General features: G+C 38.1%; 1 protein-coding gene across 1 annotated transcript in view; it reads left to right on the top strand.

Annotated features, from left to right (window-relative positions):
- Positions 1–2877: 2877 nt before the first annotated feature.
- Positions 2878–19328, top strand: part of LOC112925667 (nuclear RNA export factor 2-like) — a 28029-nt gene continuing 11578 nt past the window's right edge. Inside the window, exons 1-2 of the mRNA XM_026006477.2 lie at positions 2878–2993; positions 4508–4605. Of these exons, the coding sequence (XP_025862262.2) occupies positions 2959–2993; positions 4508–4605 (133 nt within the window). The 5' untranslated portion in view covers positions 2878–2958. The remainder of the gene's footprint in view (positions 2994–4507; positions 4606–19328) is intronic.

Raw genomic sequence — 19328 nt, 5'->3', positions numbered from 1 at the left:
CCTGCATGAAGCCTGCTTTCCTGCATGAAGCCTGCTTTCCTGCATGTCTCTGCCTTTCTCTCTCTCTCTCTCTCTCTGTGTGTGTGTGTGTGTGTGTGTGTGTCTTATGAATAAATAAATAAAATCTTTAAAAAAACAAATATATTATGGATCTACATAACAAAGCTTCAGTTTTCCACACAAATCAGCAAAAGAGGTGTTCATAAAACTGCAATTTAAAAAAATCTATATTGTATGTTCTTCTTCCCCCTTTTCTGTTCTAGGAAAGCTCAAAGTAGAAACACAGTAATATCTAATTCAGATTCCACACATTTTTAATTTTTGTAATTCTAGCCAAGAGCCAGATATGATGTTTAAATTCTGCATATTGGGACACTTGGGTGGCTCAGTGGTTAAGCGTCTCCCTTCTGCTCAGGGCCTGATCCCGGGGTCCTGTGATCAAGTCATGCCTTGAGCTCCCCGTGGGGAGACTGCTTCTCCCTCTGCCTATATCTCTACCTCTTTCTGTGTTCCTCTCATGAATAAATAAAATCTTTTTTAAAATTCTGCAAAATTTCTCTTTTTGGTATTTATTTTAAAAACGGAGATGTTTTCAACTAGCATTTAGCATTATGTACTACCTATTATATAAATGAATACTTCATATATTATTACAATTATATTTACATGTTAAAATAAATCTAAGGGCCTAAATTAGCCCTTAAAATTGTTTGATTTGTTTCAATTACTGGTAGTACTTGAATTTATTTAAATTATTTCAAAGAGGTCCTCCATTATCTCAACTTTTCAGAAACTGAGGATGGCTTTCCACTTAGTCTGAATAAGGAAGGCTGAATTAGTATTAATTTTCTTTGGAGAATCTGGTGAGTGATCAGAACACAAAGTCTGGATCCAGAGTGTCAATCCTGAGCTTGACACCTATAAATTCTGACTTCTTAGGTAAGTGACTTAACACATCTGTGCTTCAACTTCTTCATCTGTGAAAATAAGAATAATATAGTACCTACTTTATAGAATTACCACTATTAAATGAGTTAAGATTTTAAGCCCTTGACACATAGTAACTGTTTTACATTTTTTCAAATTAATAGCTAAAATTCACTTATTTGACTTACTTTAATTTCTTTTAGACTTGCATGAAATTAGGTCAATAATACTTATCTGTAACCACTCCTTAGGCTTTTTTTTCTACTTGATATTTTATATATATATATATATTAATTGGGGTTCGATTTGGCAACATATAGTATGACACCCAGTGCTCATCCCATCAAGTGACCCCCTCAAATGTCTGTCACCCAGTCACCCCATCCCCCTGCCCACCTCCCCTTTCACTACCCTCTGTTCATTTCCCAGAGTTAGGAGTCTCTCATGTTTTGTCACCCTCTCTGATTTTTCCCACTCATTTTCTCTCCTTTCCCCTATAATCCCTTTCACTGTTTTTTTTTTAATATTTCCCATATGAGTGAAACCATATAATGATTGTCTTCCTCTGATTGACTTACTTCACTCAGCATAATACCCTCCAGTTCTATCCACAGGGAAGAAAATGGTGGGTATTTGCTGTTTAACTGCCTAGGCTTTTGAAGTAATCTTTATGGTGGCAATTGTTTTTTTTTTTTTTAAGATTTTATTTATTCATGAGAGACACAGAGACAGAGACGTAGGCAGAGGGAGAAGCAGGCGCCACACAGGGAACCTGACGTTGGACTCGATCCTGTGTTTCCAGGATCACGCTCTGGGCTGAAGGCGGCGCTAAACCGCTGAGCCACCCGGGCTGCCCAAGTATGGCAATTGTTATAGTTTTAGGGAGGACCTGTTTCATTGCTATGTATTAACTTATGTGTTAAATTTCATGCCTTATTAAAAAAATACACAGGAGGGCAGCCCAGGTGGCTCAGCGGTTTAGCGCTGCCTTCAGCCCAGGGTGTGATCCTGGAGTCCTGGGATCAAGTCCCACGTCGGGCTCCCTGCACAGAGCCTGCTTCTCCCTCTGCCTGTCTCTCTCTCTCTCTCTCTCTCTCTCTGTATATATATATATATATATAGATAGATAGATAGATAGATAGATAGATATAGATATATAGATATATATATATAGATATCTGTCTCTCATGAATAAATAAAACCTTTAAAAAAATAAAGTGGCTGTGCCATTTTAGAAAAAGAAAAATACATAGGATTAGCATGTTAAAGAAGGGGTGAAAAAAAAAGAAGGTGTGGGGCAGGTAAAGCCCCAGCTTGTGTCCTGAGGAAGGTCATTTGAAGCCGCCATCATCACTAGGGAGCCCAGGAATGTGTGCAATCTCAAATCTCCGGATCTCATGAAGAAAATGGTCTCCTAAAACATGCAGCCTGAGAGAGCCCTACTGTTATTGTACCCAACAGTCATGGAGCTGACCCAGCATGTGAGCATTGTGAGTTCCTAATGCTGTGGTCACATGAATACGGCCATCATGTGGACATGACAGTTATGTGGCAGGCCCAGACATACTGGTCATGTCAACACCATGGGCTTCTGAACTCTGAGTTCACCTGGCCTCAGATCTGGACTGGTTGCCACTGTGATCCTGTGGTAGATTCAGCTTTAAATCACTACAGCACGACGGACTCCTAAATCCTGCCCATCGCGTGGATTCTTCCTATCATGTGGCCCTTACTAGTTAGTGGCATCTGGAAGTCTCGGCTCTCAAAGTTACATGGGTGTCCTGCTTCTGATGGTCGTATATGGATGCTATGGCCATATATCAGGTTTATTTGTCCTTATCACATAAGGATCGTGGAACTCTGTAGAGCTGAGTTGCAGCCATATGTCTCCAGTGCGTGGCAGTCACGTGAACACTCCACTACCCAATCGCTGTTGGTCGTCTATATCCCATGGTCACGTGAGGCTCAGCTTTCTCAGTCAAGCGAAAATTGAGGTATTCTGAACCGTGAGGCGACTTCGATCTCTCTGCCATGTGGACCCTGCCAGTCAAGGCCCTGGAAGTCAGGTAAATCCCAACAACTGCGGGTTACGCTGATCCTACAGTCATGTGAGCTCCCTCCGGTCGTGTGAGAGTGTGCCTTTAAGTGTGTGGAATCTCCTGAAGTGTCTTCAACTTAGCTTTTTGGAGTCAGACCTATTTGTACAAAAGACCTTTATAACCACGGTTTGCACCCTGGCACAGGGAGAATTTCGTGAGACTATTTCAGATTCCAACCTTTCCATCAGTTTTTATAGCCCTCTGTGGCAAGCCGCACTTGACTGGGTGGGGCACCAGTAAATACTAGATGTTTACTCAGAGAATTGCCCTGAGAGGACGCAGGAGGGGTTCATGGACTTCTCTAGATTTCTTGTCGATTTCTCGTCTCTAGAAACGCGGTGGGACCCCCTTCCCTTTCCTCTTCCCCACCCCCACACTAAAGCCCTATTCTTGATTATCACCCTGCTATATTAGCGGTCTGTATTGGACTCCTCTGCCCTTGTCTGACCATGTTATCAAAGACACGGGAGACCTTCTAGATGCAAATTCATATAAACAATTCCAAATCTGACCTTAATTTCTTTCTCATTAATTCTGTAGAGAAACAGAAGAAGAGAGACTTAAAAAAAAAAAAAGGATATTGGGGATCCCTGGGTGGCTCAGCGGTTTGGCGCCTGCCTTTGGCCCAAGGACGCGATCCTGGAGTCCCGGAATCAAGTCCCGCGTCAGGCTCCGGGCATAGAGCCTGTGTCTCTGCCTCTCTATGCCTGTGTCTCTGCCTCTCTCTCTCTCTCTCTCTCATGAATAAATAAAAAATAATAAAAATAATAAAATAAAATAAAAATTAAAAATTGGATATTTTTTCAGTATAAAGATGAAAGTTCAACTATGCTCAAAAATATTTTTAAGTGTGACAGTAGCCATTATATGAAGTTTTAGAATGTCTTATATTTGCTTTGTAGTTCAACAGTTTTTCAAAGTACACATTGGGTGCATATTTTTTGTGTTAGAGATCTCTAAATGGCTTAAACTAAGCCAATCAGACACTATTTGCTTCTGACTTTCCTCCTGATTTTCTAACCATTGCTTCTTAGAATCCTTGAAAACTTTCCCTTCCTCCTGTTCTTCATGTGGAAAAAATAGTAAATTTGTTTAAGAAAAAATATTTTTTTAATTTTTTCAATTTATTTATGATAGTCACAGAGAGAGAGAGGCAGAGACATAGGCAGAGGGAGAAGCAGGCTCCATGCACCGGGAGCCTGATGTGGGATTCGATCCTGGGTCTCCAGGATCGCGCCCTGGGCCAAAGGCAGGCGCCAAACTGCTGCGCCACCCAGGGATCCCAAGAAAAAATATTAACTAAAATTACAGGTGATACATTTAATAAAGAACATATAGATGGTAGTGAATGAGTAAAATTCAACAAGTAAAGGATTGTGTTTCATTTGTGGAGTTTTGAAATATTGTTTGATGGATAAAGAATATTGTCATGTATAATATTTTTATTATATTATATCCACTTTATTTTTTTCTCATTTCAGCACTTCCAGGTTTGACATACAAAATGCTATGTCTGAAAGACAGCAACAACAAAAATATGTTCTTCCATATGAGAAATATAAAAAATACAGAAGTGAAGGTAAAAGGATTTTTATATTGTCATATTTTTAAGATAACTATGCTAATATGTAATTTGAATATCAAAGAGAGAGGTAGTGTCTTAGTCCATTCAGGCTGCTGTAACAGAACATCATGGAGTTTACAAGTGAAGGAGTTGCCAAGTGTGGGCCAATTCATAGAATATTTCAGAGAACCAAATCCTTTTGCTATTGTAAATGATATATTCATGATGAAATATTATTTTCAATTTTAAAAATTCTTTTGTGTATATTAGTATTACATCCAATAAATTGGTTAATCTCTATTCTTATATTTTTCTGTGGTTCTCTGAAGTTTTTAATGAAGACATTTGTGTTTCTTCACTTTTACACACTTACTAATTTATGTATGTATGTATGCATTTATTTTTTTTTATTAACTTCACTCACTCACTGCCTAGGAGACTCAGTAAGATGTTGAACAGAACTGATTATATGAAGGGTGTCTGGGTGGCTCAGTTGGTTGAGCAACTGATTTTATTTTGGTTCAGGTTATGATCTCAGGGTTGTGAGACTGAGCCCCATGTTGGGCTCTGCGCTTAGTGTGGAGTCTGCCTGAGATTGGAGTCTGCTTAAGATTCTCTCCTTCTCCTTCTGTCCATCTCCCCACTCAGGCCCTCTTTCAGATAAATAAAATCTTAAAAAAAGAACTGATTAAAGGAGACATTCTTGCCTCTTCTGATATACTATGGAATGCTTTTAATGTTTCACAATTATGTATGGTGTTCGTTGTAGTCCTTTTTTTTTTAATACCTGTTATTAGTTTAAAGAAATATTGCCCTATTCTTGGTTAGCTGAGAGTTGTTGCTGTTTAATCTTGATTGGTTATTGAATTTTATTGTATGCCTTTTTTTTCTGAAATCTTTGTGATGATTATCCTTTCCCTGCTCCTTTATCTTATTAATATGCTGGATTATATTATGGATCTCCTAATGTTAAACCACACTGGAAGTTTGAGTTAAACACAACTTTGTTATGTTGTATTATCTGTTTTACCCATTGCTGGATTTGGTTTGCTATTATTTCCAATTCTTTGCATTTCTATAACTAATTAGGATTGAACAGTACCTTTGCCTTTTCATGCATTATTTCTCAATAGTCCTCTTATATTAAAAAAGAAAACTTTATATTATTATTTTTTATTTCTTCAATTTAAAAGAATAATATTCTATGACACATGAGAATTATTTGAAATTCTCATGTCTGAGGCCTTGTTCACTGTGTGGCATAACTAGGTGTCCTTTGGTCGGCTTGTTAAAAGAAGCTAGATTTTAAAAAAGAAGAAGCTAGATCCTACTTCTCCTAGAGCTGAAGCTTTGCAGCACCCTATGATCAGTAAACTTGGTGCCTGCAAGGGGTTTATGCTGATCTTCTAGGGGTGAGGCCTGCTGTACTGATTCATGGGAGGACTTGCCTACGGAAAGATGCTCCAGCCAGGTGCAGGGCCCGGGCTTGTTGTAAGCAGTTCCAGCCTCCGCTGGGGGCACTGTGTTGCTCACTGAAGTCTTTCAGTGCTGATTGGAGGGGATAGGGAATGGCCTCAACCCACTCTCTTCTCTGGAGCAGGGAGTTCGCACCTGCCACTCTTCACAGAAGAGCATACAGTCACTCCTCTTGTGTCCCTGGCTTCTGTCAGATCCCTGCCTTCACCCTGCCTGTGTCTGAGCTGTCTGCTTGCCAGGTGGCACAGTACTCCTGTGTTTTATCTCAGGCATTCAGCTGGGTTTCAAAATTCCAAATTTTAGAGACCCACATGGCCTGAACCTACACTGGTCCTCTGGGAGAGGGTCTCACCACAAATCTGTGGTTTGAGGGTTTGTCCCAGAGGAGCAGTGGCACAACCATGATGCGGTTTGGAGTTTGTGATAAAGCACAGCAAAAAGTTGGCACCAAGGTTTGCTGCCCTCAACCTGTGTCTTTGTTCCTGTGCTAGGCAACAGGGCAGCATGTTGGCACTGCCAGTTCTTTTGTCCCCAGTAAGGCTGTGCCACCACTCCCAAATGCACTCCAAGAACTGTTTCTCACTGTGTGACCTAGGGGATCTCAGACCACAGTGCCTACTCCAGGGTCTCTGCCCTCCTTCCCCACAGGAGCACCACTAAGCCCCCAGGCATGACCCTGGTGATGGCATAGACTTCTAAAACTTTAGACTTTGCACTCTGCTGCTTATAACTTGCGGTACTCAACCCCTCTCCTTTTCCCAGTCAGTGGTTTTGGGGATGTTTTTCTTGTGTAATCCTTATCTGCTGTCCCCCTCCCTTTCTCCCATCCCCTTCCCCTTCTCTCCTTGATCAAAGCGCCCTCCACTTTGCAGCACCTGCAGGTCTTTTCTCCCCTAAATCAACTCTCTGCAGCTCCTACCTTCCACGAGGTGATCATTTCTCTACCTATAGATGTGCAGTTTTGTTCTCTCAGTACAGATCAATTTCTTGGGTGTTCAGAGTGATTTGATATTTATCTAGCTGTGTTCAAGGGATGAGGCAAGCTTAGGATCCCCCTACTACTCAGCCATCTTAACTCCTCCCTCTTTTTTCAAAATCCCCAAGTGGCTCCAGTGTATGAACAAGGTTCAGAACTGAGTAATTTAAATGATGGTAATGCAAGTATTTAACTATATTTCTTTTTTTTTAATTTATTTATGATAGTCACAGAGAGAGAGAGAGAGAGGCAGAGACACAGGCAGAGGGAGAAGCAGGCTCCATGCACCGGGAGCCCAATGTGGGACTCGATCCCGGGTCTCCAGGATCGCGCCCTGGGCCAAAGGCAGGCGCCAAACCGCTGCGCCACCCAGGGATCCCCCTATTTCATTTGAAAATTTTATAGTTATAGTTTTGGAATAATAATATTACATTAACAAATATATATAATATGCCAATAGTAATAAACAAGGTGTAGATGAAAGCCAAGCACCCATGAGCATAGCACTGACTTGGCAGTGAAGCTTTCTTTGCAGGAGACAATCAAAACCCAGGGTAAGGATGGAAGCAACAGAACAAACTCAACAAATCAAATTATTTGCACTAAAGAAATATTTTAAAAATAGAAAAAGCTGAACAGGACCTTAAGATAATATTTTCTAGAGAGAAAAGGAGTGATAAAGGAAGAAATTATATCCATTATAAAACAATAGAAAACTGATCAAGAAAAATGGCTGATTTAACATAAAGATCTACTTTCATTTCTTCTTAAAATCTCATTGAAACAATATCAAAGGTATACAGATACATACAATGATATATTACTGAACAATAAAAAGGCAAAAACATGGTGAATCTCAAAACCATTGTGCTGACTTAAGGAAGCCAGACACAAAGGCATACAGGATGTATGATTCCATTCATACGACACTCCAGAACTGGCAAGATGAGTATGTAATGACAAAATTTAGATCAAGGTTTACATGGAGATGAGAGATAGACTTATTGGGAACCTTTGAAGTGTGGTATATGCTTTATATCCTGATCAAGATGGTGGTTAAGTCTAATCCCTGATTTTTACATATAAGTAATTTGGGATCAGGATAAATTTGGTGAATTGTCCAAATTGTTGCAGCTTATTAATCAGAGAGAAGACAGAGGGATCTGATTATCAATAATAAATTGTTTCTATTTCACTGTGTAGTGAGTCAATAGGAATAGTGCTTCCCCCTGAGCACCTGACAAAACCTGAACCCAGCCTTGTGTACAAGTGAAGTGGTAGACATGAATGTCTAAAACTATCTACATTCCAACCACATATTTATAAACACAATTGACATTCTTATGTTTTTATCTTGACTTCTTTATATTTATAAATCAAAACATGAACTTTCACTAATATTTACTTCTAAGTAATGTATTATTATATTTTTTTAATTGTGGTTAAAAAAAAACACAGAACACAAAATTTACCAACATAATAATTTCTAAGTATATAGTTCAGTACTGCTAAGTATACTCTCATTGTTGTGAGATCAATCTCCATAACATTTTCATCTTGCAAAACTGAAACTATATATTAAACAGCAACTTTTCTTTGCTCTTTTCCCCCAGCCCCTGATAACCACCATTCTATTGTCCATTTCTAAGAATTTGACTACCTAAGATAACTCATAAGAGTGGAATCATACAGTATTTGTCTTATTATGACCAACTTATTTAATTTAGCATAATGTTTTCAAGGTTCATCCATCTTGTATCATGTGACAGGATTTTCTTCCATTTTAAGGCTGAATAATATCCTATTGTATGTATATACCAAAATTCATCTGTCAATGAACATTTTACCATCTACCTCTTGACTGTTTATAAATAACGGTATGAACATGCATATGTAGATATCTCTTTGAGACTCTACCTTCAATTCTTGTAACTATATACCCAGAATTGTATTGCTGGGTCATATGGTAATTCTATTTTTAATGTTTTGAGTAATCTCTGTACTATTTTCCATAAAGGCAGTATTTTGTATTTCCATCAACAGTGCAAAAGACTTCCAATTTCTTCACATCCTCACCAACACTTGATCTGTATATTTTTTGTTTTTTGTAGCCATCCTGATAGGTGTAGGTGATATCTCATTGTGGTCTATATTTGCATCCGTCTCCTGATTACTGATGTTTCCTTCTATTCCTATTTTGTCGAGTGTTTAATTATGAAAATGTGTTAAGTTATGTAAAATGATGTTCTGCATAACTGTAATCATCAGTTTGTTTTTGTCCTTCATTCTGTTAATGTAGCATATTACATTGATTTTCACATGATGAACTATCTTAAGCATCTTAAGGATAAGTTGCACTTGATCATGATGTGTAAATCTTTTAATATGCTGTTGAATTTGGTTTGCTCATTTTTTTGAGGATTTTGCATCAATATTCACCAGAAATTTTGGCCTATAGTTTTCTTATAGTCTCTGTCTGGCTTTGGTATAAAGGTAATGCTGGTCTCATACAATAAGTTTGGAAGTGTTCCTTCTTTAATTTTTCGGAGCAGTTTCATTTGGCATTCAACTTCCTTAAATATTTGATAGAATTCTCCAATGAAAGGCATCTGGTCTTGGACTTTACATTGTTAGGTTTTTGTTGTTGTTGTTGTTGTTTTCCTTTTTTTTTTCTTATTTTTGTCTTTTTAAATTTATTTTTTTATTGGAGTTCAGTTTGCCAACATATAGCATGACACCCAGTGCTCATCCCGCCAAGTGCCCATCTCAGTGCCCATCACCCAGTCACCCGAATCCCCTGCCCACCTTCCCTACCACTACCCTTTGTTCATTTCCCAAAATTAGGTGTCTCTCGTGTTTTGTCACCCTCACTGATATTTCACTCATTTTCTCTCCTTTCCCTTTATTCCCTTTCACTATTTTTTATATTCCCCAAATGAATGAGAACATATAATATTTGTCCTTCTCAGATTGACTTATTTAACTCAGCATAATGCCCTCCAGGTCCGTCCACGCCGAAGCAGAAGGTGGGTATTTGTCATTTCTGATGGCTGAGTAATATTCCATTGTATACATAGACCATATCTTCTTTATCCATTCATCTTTCGATGGACACCGAGGCTCCTTCCACAGTTTGGCTATTGTGGACATTGCTGCTAGAAACATCGGGGTGCAGGTGTCCTGGCGTTTCACTGCACCTGTATCTTTGGGATAAATCCCCAGCAGGGCAATTGCTGGGTCGTAGGGGAGATCTATTTTTAACTCTTTGAGGAACCTCCACAGTGTTCCAGAGTGGCTGTACCACTTCACATTCTCACCAACAGTGCAAGAGGGTTCCCTTTCTCCACATCCTCTCCAACATTTGCTGTTTCCTGTCTTGTTAATTTTCCCCATTCTCACTGGGGTGAGGTGGTATCTCATTGTGGTTTTGATTTGTCTTTCCCTGATGGCCAGTGATGCTGAGCATTTTCTCATGTGCATGTTGGCCATGTCTATGTCTTCCTCTGTGAAATTTCTGTTCATGTCTTTTGCCCATTTCATGATTGGATTGTTTCTTTGCTTTGGAGTTTAGTGAGTTCTTTATAGAACTTGGATATTATCCCTTTATCTGATAGGTCAGTTGCAAATATCTTCTCCCATTCTGTAGATTGTCTTTTAGTTTCGTTGACTGTTTCTTTTGCTCTGCAGAAGCTTTTTATCTTGATGAAGGAAAAATAATTCATTTTTGCTTTTGTTTCTTTTGCCTTCATGGATGTAACTTGGAAGAAGTTACTGTGGCCAAGTTCGAAAAGGGTGTTGCCTGTATTCTCCTCTAGGATTTTGATGAAATCTTATCTCACATTTAGATCTTTTGCCATTTTGAGTTTATCTTTGTGTACGGTGTAAGAGAATGGTCTAGATTCTCTCTTCTCCATGTGACTGTCCCATTCTCCCAGCATCATTTATCAAAGAGACTTTTTTTCCAGTGGATAGTTTTTCCTGCTTTGTCGAATATTGGTTGGCCATAAAGTTGAGGGTCACTTCTGGATTCTCTATTCTGTTCCATTGATCTATGTGTCTGTTTTTGTGTCAGTACCACACTGTGTTGATGACCACAGCTTTGTAGTACAACCTGATATCTGGCATTGTGATGCTCCCAGCTATGGTTTTCTTTTTTAATATTCTCCTGGCTATTCTGGGTCTTTGCTGATTCCACACAAATCTTAAGATGATTTGTTCCGACTCTCTGAAGAAAGTCCATGGTATTTTGATGGGGATTGCATTAAACGTGTAAATTGTCCTGGGTAACATTGACATTTTCACAATATTAATTCTGCCAATCCATGAGCATGGAATATTTTTCCATCTCTTTGTGTCTTCCTCAATTTCTTTCAGAAGTGTTCTGTAGTTTTTAGGGTATAGATCCTTTACCTCTTTGGTTAGGTTTATTCCTAGGTATCTTATGATTTTGGGTGCAATTGTAAATGGGTTTGACTCCTTCATTTCTCTTTCTTCAGGCTTATTGTTAGTGTATAGAAATGCCACTGAATTCTGGGCATTGATTTTGTATCCTGCCACACTGCCGAATTGCTGTATGAGTTCTAGCAATCTTGGGGTGGAGTCTTTTGGGTTTTCTAGGTACAATATCATGTCATCGGCTAAGAGGGAGAGTTTGACTTCTTCTTTGCCAATTTGAATGCCTTTTATTTCTTTTTGTTGCCTAATTGCTGAGGCTAGGCCTTCTAGTACTATGTTGAATAGCAGTGGTGAGAGTGGACATCCCTGTCTTGTTCCTGATCTTAGGGGAAAGGCTTCCAGTTTGAGAATGATATTTACTGTGGGCTTTTCGTAGATGGCTTTTAAGATGTTGAGGAATGTTCCCTCTATCCCTACACTCTGAAGAGTTCTGATCAGGAATGGATGCTGTATTTTGTCAAATGCTTTCTCTGCATCTATTGAGAGGGTCATATGGTTCTTGGTTTTTCTTTTGTTGATATGATCAATCACATTGATTGCTTTATGAGTGTTGAACCAGCCTTGCATCCTGGGGATAAATCCCAGTTGGTCATGGTGAATAATCTTCTTAATGTGTTGTTGGATCTTATTGGCTAGTGTCTTGTTGAGAATTTTTGCATCCATGTTCATCAGGGATATTGGTCTGTAATTCTTTTTGGTGGGGTCTTTGGTTTTGGAATTAAGGTGATGTTGGCCTCATAGAATGATTTTCAAAGTACTCCATCTCTTTCTCTCTTTCCAAACAGCTTTAGTAGAATAGGTATGGTTTCTTCTTTAAACGGTTGATAGAATTCCCCTGGGAAGCCATCTGGCCCTGGACTTTTGTGTCTTGGGAGGTTTTTGATGACTCCTTCAATTTCCTCCCGGGTTATCGGCCTGTTAATGTTTCTAGTTCTTCCAGTTCCAGTTTTGGTAGTTTGTGGTTTTCCAGAAATGCATCCATTTCTTCTAGATTGCCTAATTTATTGACGTATAGCTGCTCATAATAAGTTTTAAAATCATTTGTATTTCCTTAGTATTGGTGGTGATCTCTCCTTTCTTATTCATGATTTTATTAATTTGAGTCTTCTCTCTCTTCTTTGTAATAAGGCTGGTTGATGGTTTATCTAACTTATTAATTCTTTCAAAGAACCAACTCCTGGTTTTGTTGATCTGTTCCACAGTTCTTCTGGTCTCTATTTCATTGAGTTCTGCTCTAATATTTATTAATACTCTGCTTCTGCTGAGTGTAGGATATATTTGCTCTTTTTTCTCCAGCTCCTTTAGGTGTAAGGTTAGCTTTTGTATTTGAGTTCTTTCCAGTTTTTGGATGGATGCTTGTATTGTGATGTATTTCCCCCTCAGGACTGCTTTTGCTGCATCCCAAAGATTTTGAATGGTTGTATCTTCATTCTCATTAGTTTCCACCAATCTTCTTAATTCTTCCTTAATTTCCTGGTTTTCCCTTTCATCTTTTAGCAGGATGGTCCTTAACCTCCACTTATTTGAAATCCATCCAAACTTCTTCTTGTAATTTAGTTGTAGTTTCAAAGCATTTTGGTCTGAAAATATGCAGGGGTTGATCCCAATCTTTTGGTATCGGTTAAGACCTGATTTGTGACCCAGTATGTGGTCTATTCTGGAGAAAGTTCCATGTGCTCTTGAGAAGAATGTGTATTCAGTTGCGTTTGGATGTAAAGTTCTGTAAATATCTGTGAAATCCATCTGGTCCAGTTTATCATTTAAAGCTCTTGATTCTTTGTTGTTGTGCTTAGAAGATCTGTCGATTCTAGAAAGCGCTGTGTTCAATTCACCAAGTATAAGTGTATTATTATCTAGTTATGTCTTAACTTTGGTTATTAATTGATATACTTGGCAGCTCCCACATTCGGGGCATAAATATTCATGATTGTTAGGTCCTCTTGTTGGATAGATCCTTTAAGTATGATATAGTGTCCCTCTTCATCTCTTACTACAGTCTTCGGGATAAACTTTAATTTATCTGATATAAGGATGACTACCCCTGGTTCTTTTGAGGACCATTTGAATGGTAAATGGTTCTCCAACCTTTTATTTTCAGTCTGGAGGTGTCCTTAGGTCTAAAATGAGTCTCTTGTAGACAGCAAAGAGATGGGTCTTGGTTTTTTATCCAGTCTGAAACCCTGCGCCTTTTGATGGGATCATTAAGCCCATTCACGTTCAGAGTTACTATTGAAAGTTATGAATTTAGTGTCATCATGATACCTATTCAGTCCCTGTTTTTGTGGATTGTTTTCTTGGACTTCCTTTGTCTTTTGCAGAGTCCCCCTTAATATTTCTTGCAGAGCTGGTTTGGTGGTCACATATTTTTTCACTTTCTGCCTATCTTGGAAGCTCTTTCTTTCTCCTTCTATTCTGAATGAGAGCTTTGCTGGAAAAAGTATTCTTAGCTGCATGTTCTTCTCTTTTAAGACCCTGAATATATCCTGCCAGCCCTTTCTGGCCTCCCAGGTCTTTGTGGAGAGGTCTGCTATTAACCTACTACTTCTCCCCATAAAAGTTATGGATCCCTTGTCTCTTGCTACTTTAAGGATCTTCTCTTTATCTTTGGAATTTGCAAGTTTCACTATTAAATGTCGAAGTGTTGAACGATTTTTATTGATTTTAGGGGGGATCTATCTCCTGGATCTGAATGCCTGTTTCCCTTCCCAAGTTAGGAAAGTTCTCAGCTATGATTTGTTCAAATACACTTTCTGGTCCTCTGTCCCTTTCAGCGCCCTCTGTAACCCCAATTAAATGTAGATTTTTCCTTCTGAGGCTATCATTTATTTCTCTTAACCTTTCCTCATGATCCTTTAATTGTCTCTTTTTTCCTCAGCTTCCTTCCTTGCCATCAACTTGTCTTCTATGTCACTCACTCGTTCTTCTACCTCGTTAACCCTCATTGTTAGGACCTCCAGTTTGGATTGCATCTCATTTAATTTATTTTAAATTTCAGCTTGATTAGATTTAAATTCTGCAGTCATGAAGTCTCTTGAATCCTTTATGCTTTTTTCTAGAGCCACAGTAGCTTTATAATTGTGCTTATGAATTGGCTTTCTGACATTGAATTGTAATCTAAATTTTGTAACTCTGTGGGAGAGAGGACTGTTTCTGGTTCTTTCTTCTGTGGTGAGTTTTTCCTTCTAGTCATTTTGCTCAGTGCAGAGTGGCTAAAAAGAAGTTGTACTTGATAGAAGCGCGAACTCTTCTCACTGTAGCATTCCAGCTGTTCTCTCTTTAAATCTCAGGCTGAATTTGTATGTTTTCAAGATGATTTGAAAGTTATCTAGGTAAGTTGGTGGGGACGGGTGACTTGGGGAATCCTAGTCTTCTGCCATCTTGCCCCGTCTCCCTTGTTGGAAGGCTTTTGATAATTGATTCACTCCCCTTGCTCCCTACTGATCTGTTCAGATTTTCTACTGCAGTTGTGATTGAGTCTTGTTTTTCTAGGAATTTATTTCTTCTAGGTTTTCCAATTTGTTGGTATACAATTATTCATAGTATACTCTTACAGTGCTTTTCATTTCTGTAGTATCAGCTATAATGTCACTCTTTCATTTTTGATTTTAGTTATTTGGATCTTTATTTAGAGGTTTGTCATTTTTGTTTATGTTTTCAAAAAACCAACCCTAAAGTTTCACTGTTTTTTTTCTTATTTTTCTTTTCTCTATTTCATTTATCTCTGCTCTTATTTAATTATTTCCTTCTGCTAGTTTTGGGTTTATCTTGTCCTTTTTCTAATTTCTTGAAGTATAAAAGTACGTTGTTGATTTGGGATCTTTCATCTTTTTAATGTACACACTTAAAACTATAAATATAAACTTCCTTGTTAGTACTGCTTATGCTGCATCCTGTAAGTTTTGGTATGGTGCATTTTCATTTTAATCTGTCTCAAATTAGTTTCTAATTTCCTTTGTGACTTCCTCTTTGACCCATTGGCTTATGAGTGTGTTGTTTAATTTCAATGTATTCATGGATTTTTTCCAGTTTTCCCCATCGTACTGATTTCTAGTTTCATCCCATTGTGATTGGAAGAGATGCTTTGTATTATTTAAATATTCTTATTGAATTTGTTAAGATTTATTTTGTGGTGGGACGCCAGGGTGTTTCAGCGGTTGAGCATCTGCCCTCAGCTCAGAGCGTGATCCTGGAGTCCCAGGATTGAGTCCCACATCAGGCTCCCTGCATGGGGCTACTTCTCCCTCTGCCTGTGTCTCTGCCTCTCTCTTTCTGTGTCTCTCATGAATAAATAAATAAAAGATTTAAAAAAAGATTTTGTGGCCTTACATGCACTCTATCCTGGAGAATGTCACATGTGCACTTGAGAAGAATGTATGCTGTTGTTGGAGTGTTTTGTATATGTTTGTTTTGGCCCAATTAATCTATACTCTTGCTCAAGCGCTCTATTTCCTTATTGATCTTCCATCTGTTTGTTCTATCCATTATTGAAAGTTAGATATTAGTCTCCTACTAGTATTGTGTTGCTGTTTATATCTCCCTTCAGTTCTATCAAAGATTGCTTCATATATCTAGGAACTCTGTAGTTTAGTGCATAAATACATAAATAATTGTTATATCATCTTGGTGAATTGCTCCTTTTACTATTGTAAAATGACCTTTGTCTCTTCTGGCAGTTTTGACTTAATGTATATTTATTTTGTCTGGTATTAGTATAGCCATTGCTGCTCTACCCTTTCACTTTTAGTTTATGTATGTCTTTAGATAGAAGTGAATTTCTTGTAGACAGCATATAGTTGGATCTTGTTTTTGCCATCCATACAACCAATTTACGTCTTTTGATTGGGAAGATAAAACCATTTACATTTAAAGCAATAACTGATGGAGAGGAAATTACTATTGCCATTTTGTTCATTGTTTTCTGTATGTCTTGTGGCTTTTTTATCCCTACTTTGCTCTGTCACTCTCTTCCTCTGTATTTAATTGATATCTTGTAGTGATGTGCTTTTATTCTCTTCTCATTTGCTTTTACATATATTCTATAGATATTTTATTTGTGGTTCTCATTGTAATTACATAAAATATTTTACAATTATAGCATTTGTTTTAAATTGATAACAATTTAACTTCAGTTGCATACAAAACTTACTGCTTTATACCTCCACCACCCCCACTATATGCTATTGAAGTTGCACATTACATCTTTATATATTGTATATTCATTAACATATTTATATGTCTTTAAAAATATTTCTGTCATTTAAATTTTAATTGTCATTAAATGCACCAAAATTACAATAGTACAGGTTACTATGTTTGCCCATGTATTTACCTTTACTGAAGACCCTAATATTCTCATACAGCTTAGTGTTTCTGTTACTAGTCTTTCATTTTAACTTGGACTCCCTTTAGTGTTTCTTGAAGATAAATTCTAGTGATAATAAATTCCCTCAGCTTTTGTTTATCTGGAAAAGTTTTCATTTCCCCTGCATTTGTTAAAGGAAATTTTGCCAGATATAGTATTCTTGGTTGATACTTAATTTTTTTACTTTAGTACTTAAGAGTATATCATCTCACTGCTTTCTAGCCTGCAACATTTTGGCTGACAAATAACTGATAAACTTGTAAAAAGTTCCATTGTACATGATGAATTGCCTGTCTCTTGATGCTTACAAGATTTTCTCCTTGTCTTTGACTTTAGACAATTTTATAATGTAGTTGATTATGATTCTCTTTGGGTTTATCCTAATTGGACTTTCTTCAGCTTCTTGAATCTTCATGTCCATGTCTCCCCTCCAGTTTGGGAAGTTTTGGGCCATTATTTTTGCAAATAAGCTTTCTACCCATTTCTATTTTCTTTTTGGGATTCCCCTAATGCACATATTGTTCTTCATTATAATGTCTCATAAGTCCCATAGGTCTCCTTACTTTTCTTTATTCTTTTACCTTTTTGCTTCTCTGACTCAGTGATTTCAAATGATATGTCTTCAAACCCATTAATTATTTCTTCAGCCTAACCAATTCTACTATTGAACCCCTCTTACAAAATTTTCAGTTCTTGTGTTTTTTGGCTCCAGAATTTCTGCTCTTTTTAGTAGTTTCTATCATTTTGTTGATGTTCTCATTTTGTTCAGACCTTATTTTCCTGTTTTGTCTAGTTGTCTGTTTTTGCTTTTAGCTTATTGAACATCTTTAGGACAGTTATTTTAAATTCTTTGTTAGATAACTCATAGATCTATTTTACAGTCAGTTTCTGGAGTTTTTAATTTTATTCTTTTAATTGGTCCATATTTCCCTGTTTCTTGGTAGGCCTTGTAATTTTTTAATACTTGGGCATTTGAAAAGGCAACCACTTCTGCCAGTTGTTGTGTACAGGCTTCATTCAGGGGATGACTTTCACTAAGGTCAACCTTGCTGGAAGTTCTAGGACTTTTCATACCTTTTATGGTCTCTTGCTCTCCCTGGCATCTGCCTGTGAAACTGAAGCTCTAATCTAGTATTCACCTCTGTTTTCAGCACTTTCTAAACTTTTATGCAAGTCCAGTAATTTTTCTAATTTAAAAAAGACAGAGGGATGCCTGGGTGGCTCAGTGGTTGAGCATCTTGCCTTCAGCTCAGGACCTGATCCCAGGGTGCTGGGATCAAGTCCCAGATTGGGTTCCTTGCAGGGAGCCTGATTCTCCTTCTGCCTATGTCTCTGCCTCTGATCATCCTGGATCGGCCTCCTAATAAGCCAGAATGTTGAGTACATGGTCCACTCTTATTTCCATCCCAAGGAAGGAGAAGAAATATGGGCGGCTTCCTCCTAGTTGTTCTGTGGTATTACACAAAGGGAGGGGCATGAACAATCCTGCAAAACAACATGAATTTCACTACCCCTTTGCTAAAATCCCTTCTTGGTTTTATAAGGGCTTGGATGCTGTATTTTCTGTTGATCTCCAGAGTTCTTACAGAGGTATTCTGGTTAATATATTGTTGTTAACTCAGTGTCTCTGTGGGGGAAGAAGGCCTGTTGCTTCCTGGTCAAGCATGTTGCTGATATCACTCTGTAATATACAGTTTTGTATTCTTTTTTTTCACATAGTGTCATAAGGTGTCAGGAGTATTCTGTTTTAGTTTTTGAACCTATCACTTTAATTTTACTATTTTTGAGAGAGAGGGGGAAAGAGAGAGAGAGTACAAGTAGGAAAAAGGGTCAGAGGGAGAGGGAGAGAGAATCTTTTTTTTAAAATTTTTTTTTTATTTATGATAGTCACAGAGAGAGAGAGAGGCAGAGACACAGGTGGAGGAAGAAGCAGGCTCCATGCACCGGGATCCTGATGTGGGATTCGATCCCGGGTCTCCAGGATCACGCCCTGGGCCAAAGGCAGGCGCCAAACCGCTGCGCCACCCAGGGATCCCATGGGAGAGAGAATCTTAAGCTCGGCATGGAGCCTAATGCAGGGCTTGATCTCACATGACCTGAGCTGAAATCAAGAGTCAGACACTTAACCAACTGAGCTACCCAGATGCCCCACCCTTTTTAAATAATAACACATTTTTAGCAAAAATATTGGAACTGAGAATGTAAGCTCCCTTTCAGATCTTTCTGTATGCCTCTTTCAGAGTCTAAGCTTTTTATTTTGGTTCTCTTAATCAGATCAATGCCATATCATTTCCCACCAGGGCTATCCTGTTTTACTGTTGCTACTTTATGAAATACATTAATAGCTGACACCACAACCTTCTCCCATACACCTATCTGTTTCCCTTCTCATTTCCCAGAGGACTAGTAACAATGAATGCAAATGACACACATTCATCCTTTACTGAGCACCAGATGTTGTACTAAGTA

Source organism: Vulpes vulpes, chromosome X (genome assembly GCF_048418805.1).
Source record: "Vulpes vulpes isolate BD-2025 chromosome X, VulVul3, whole genome shotgun sequence".
Lineage (NCBI taxonomy): Eukaryota > Metazoa > Chordata > Mammalia > Carnivora > Canidae > Vulpes > Vulpes vulpes.
Note: the sequence above shows the minus strand (reverse complement) of the source record. Positions and strands in the feature narration are given on the sequence as shown.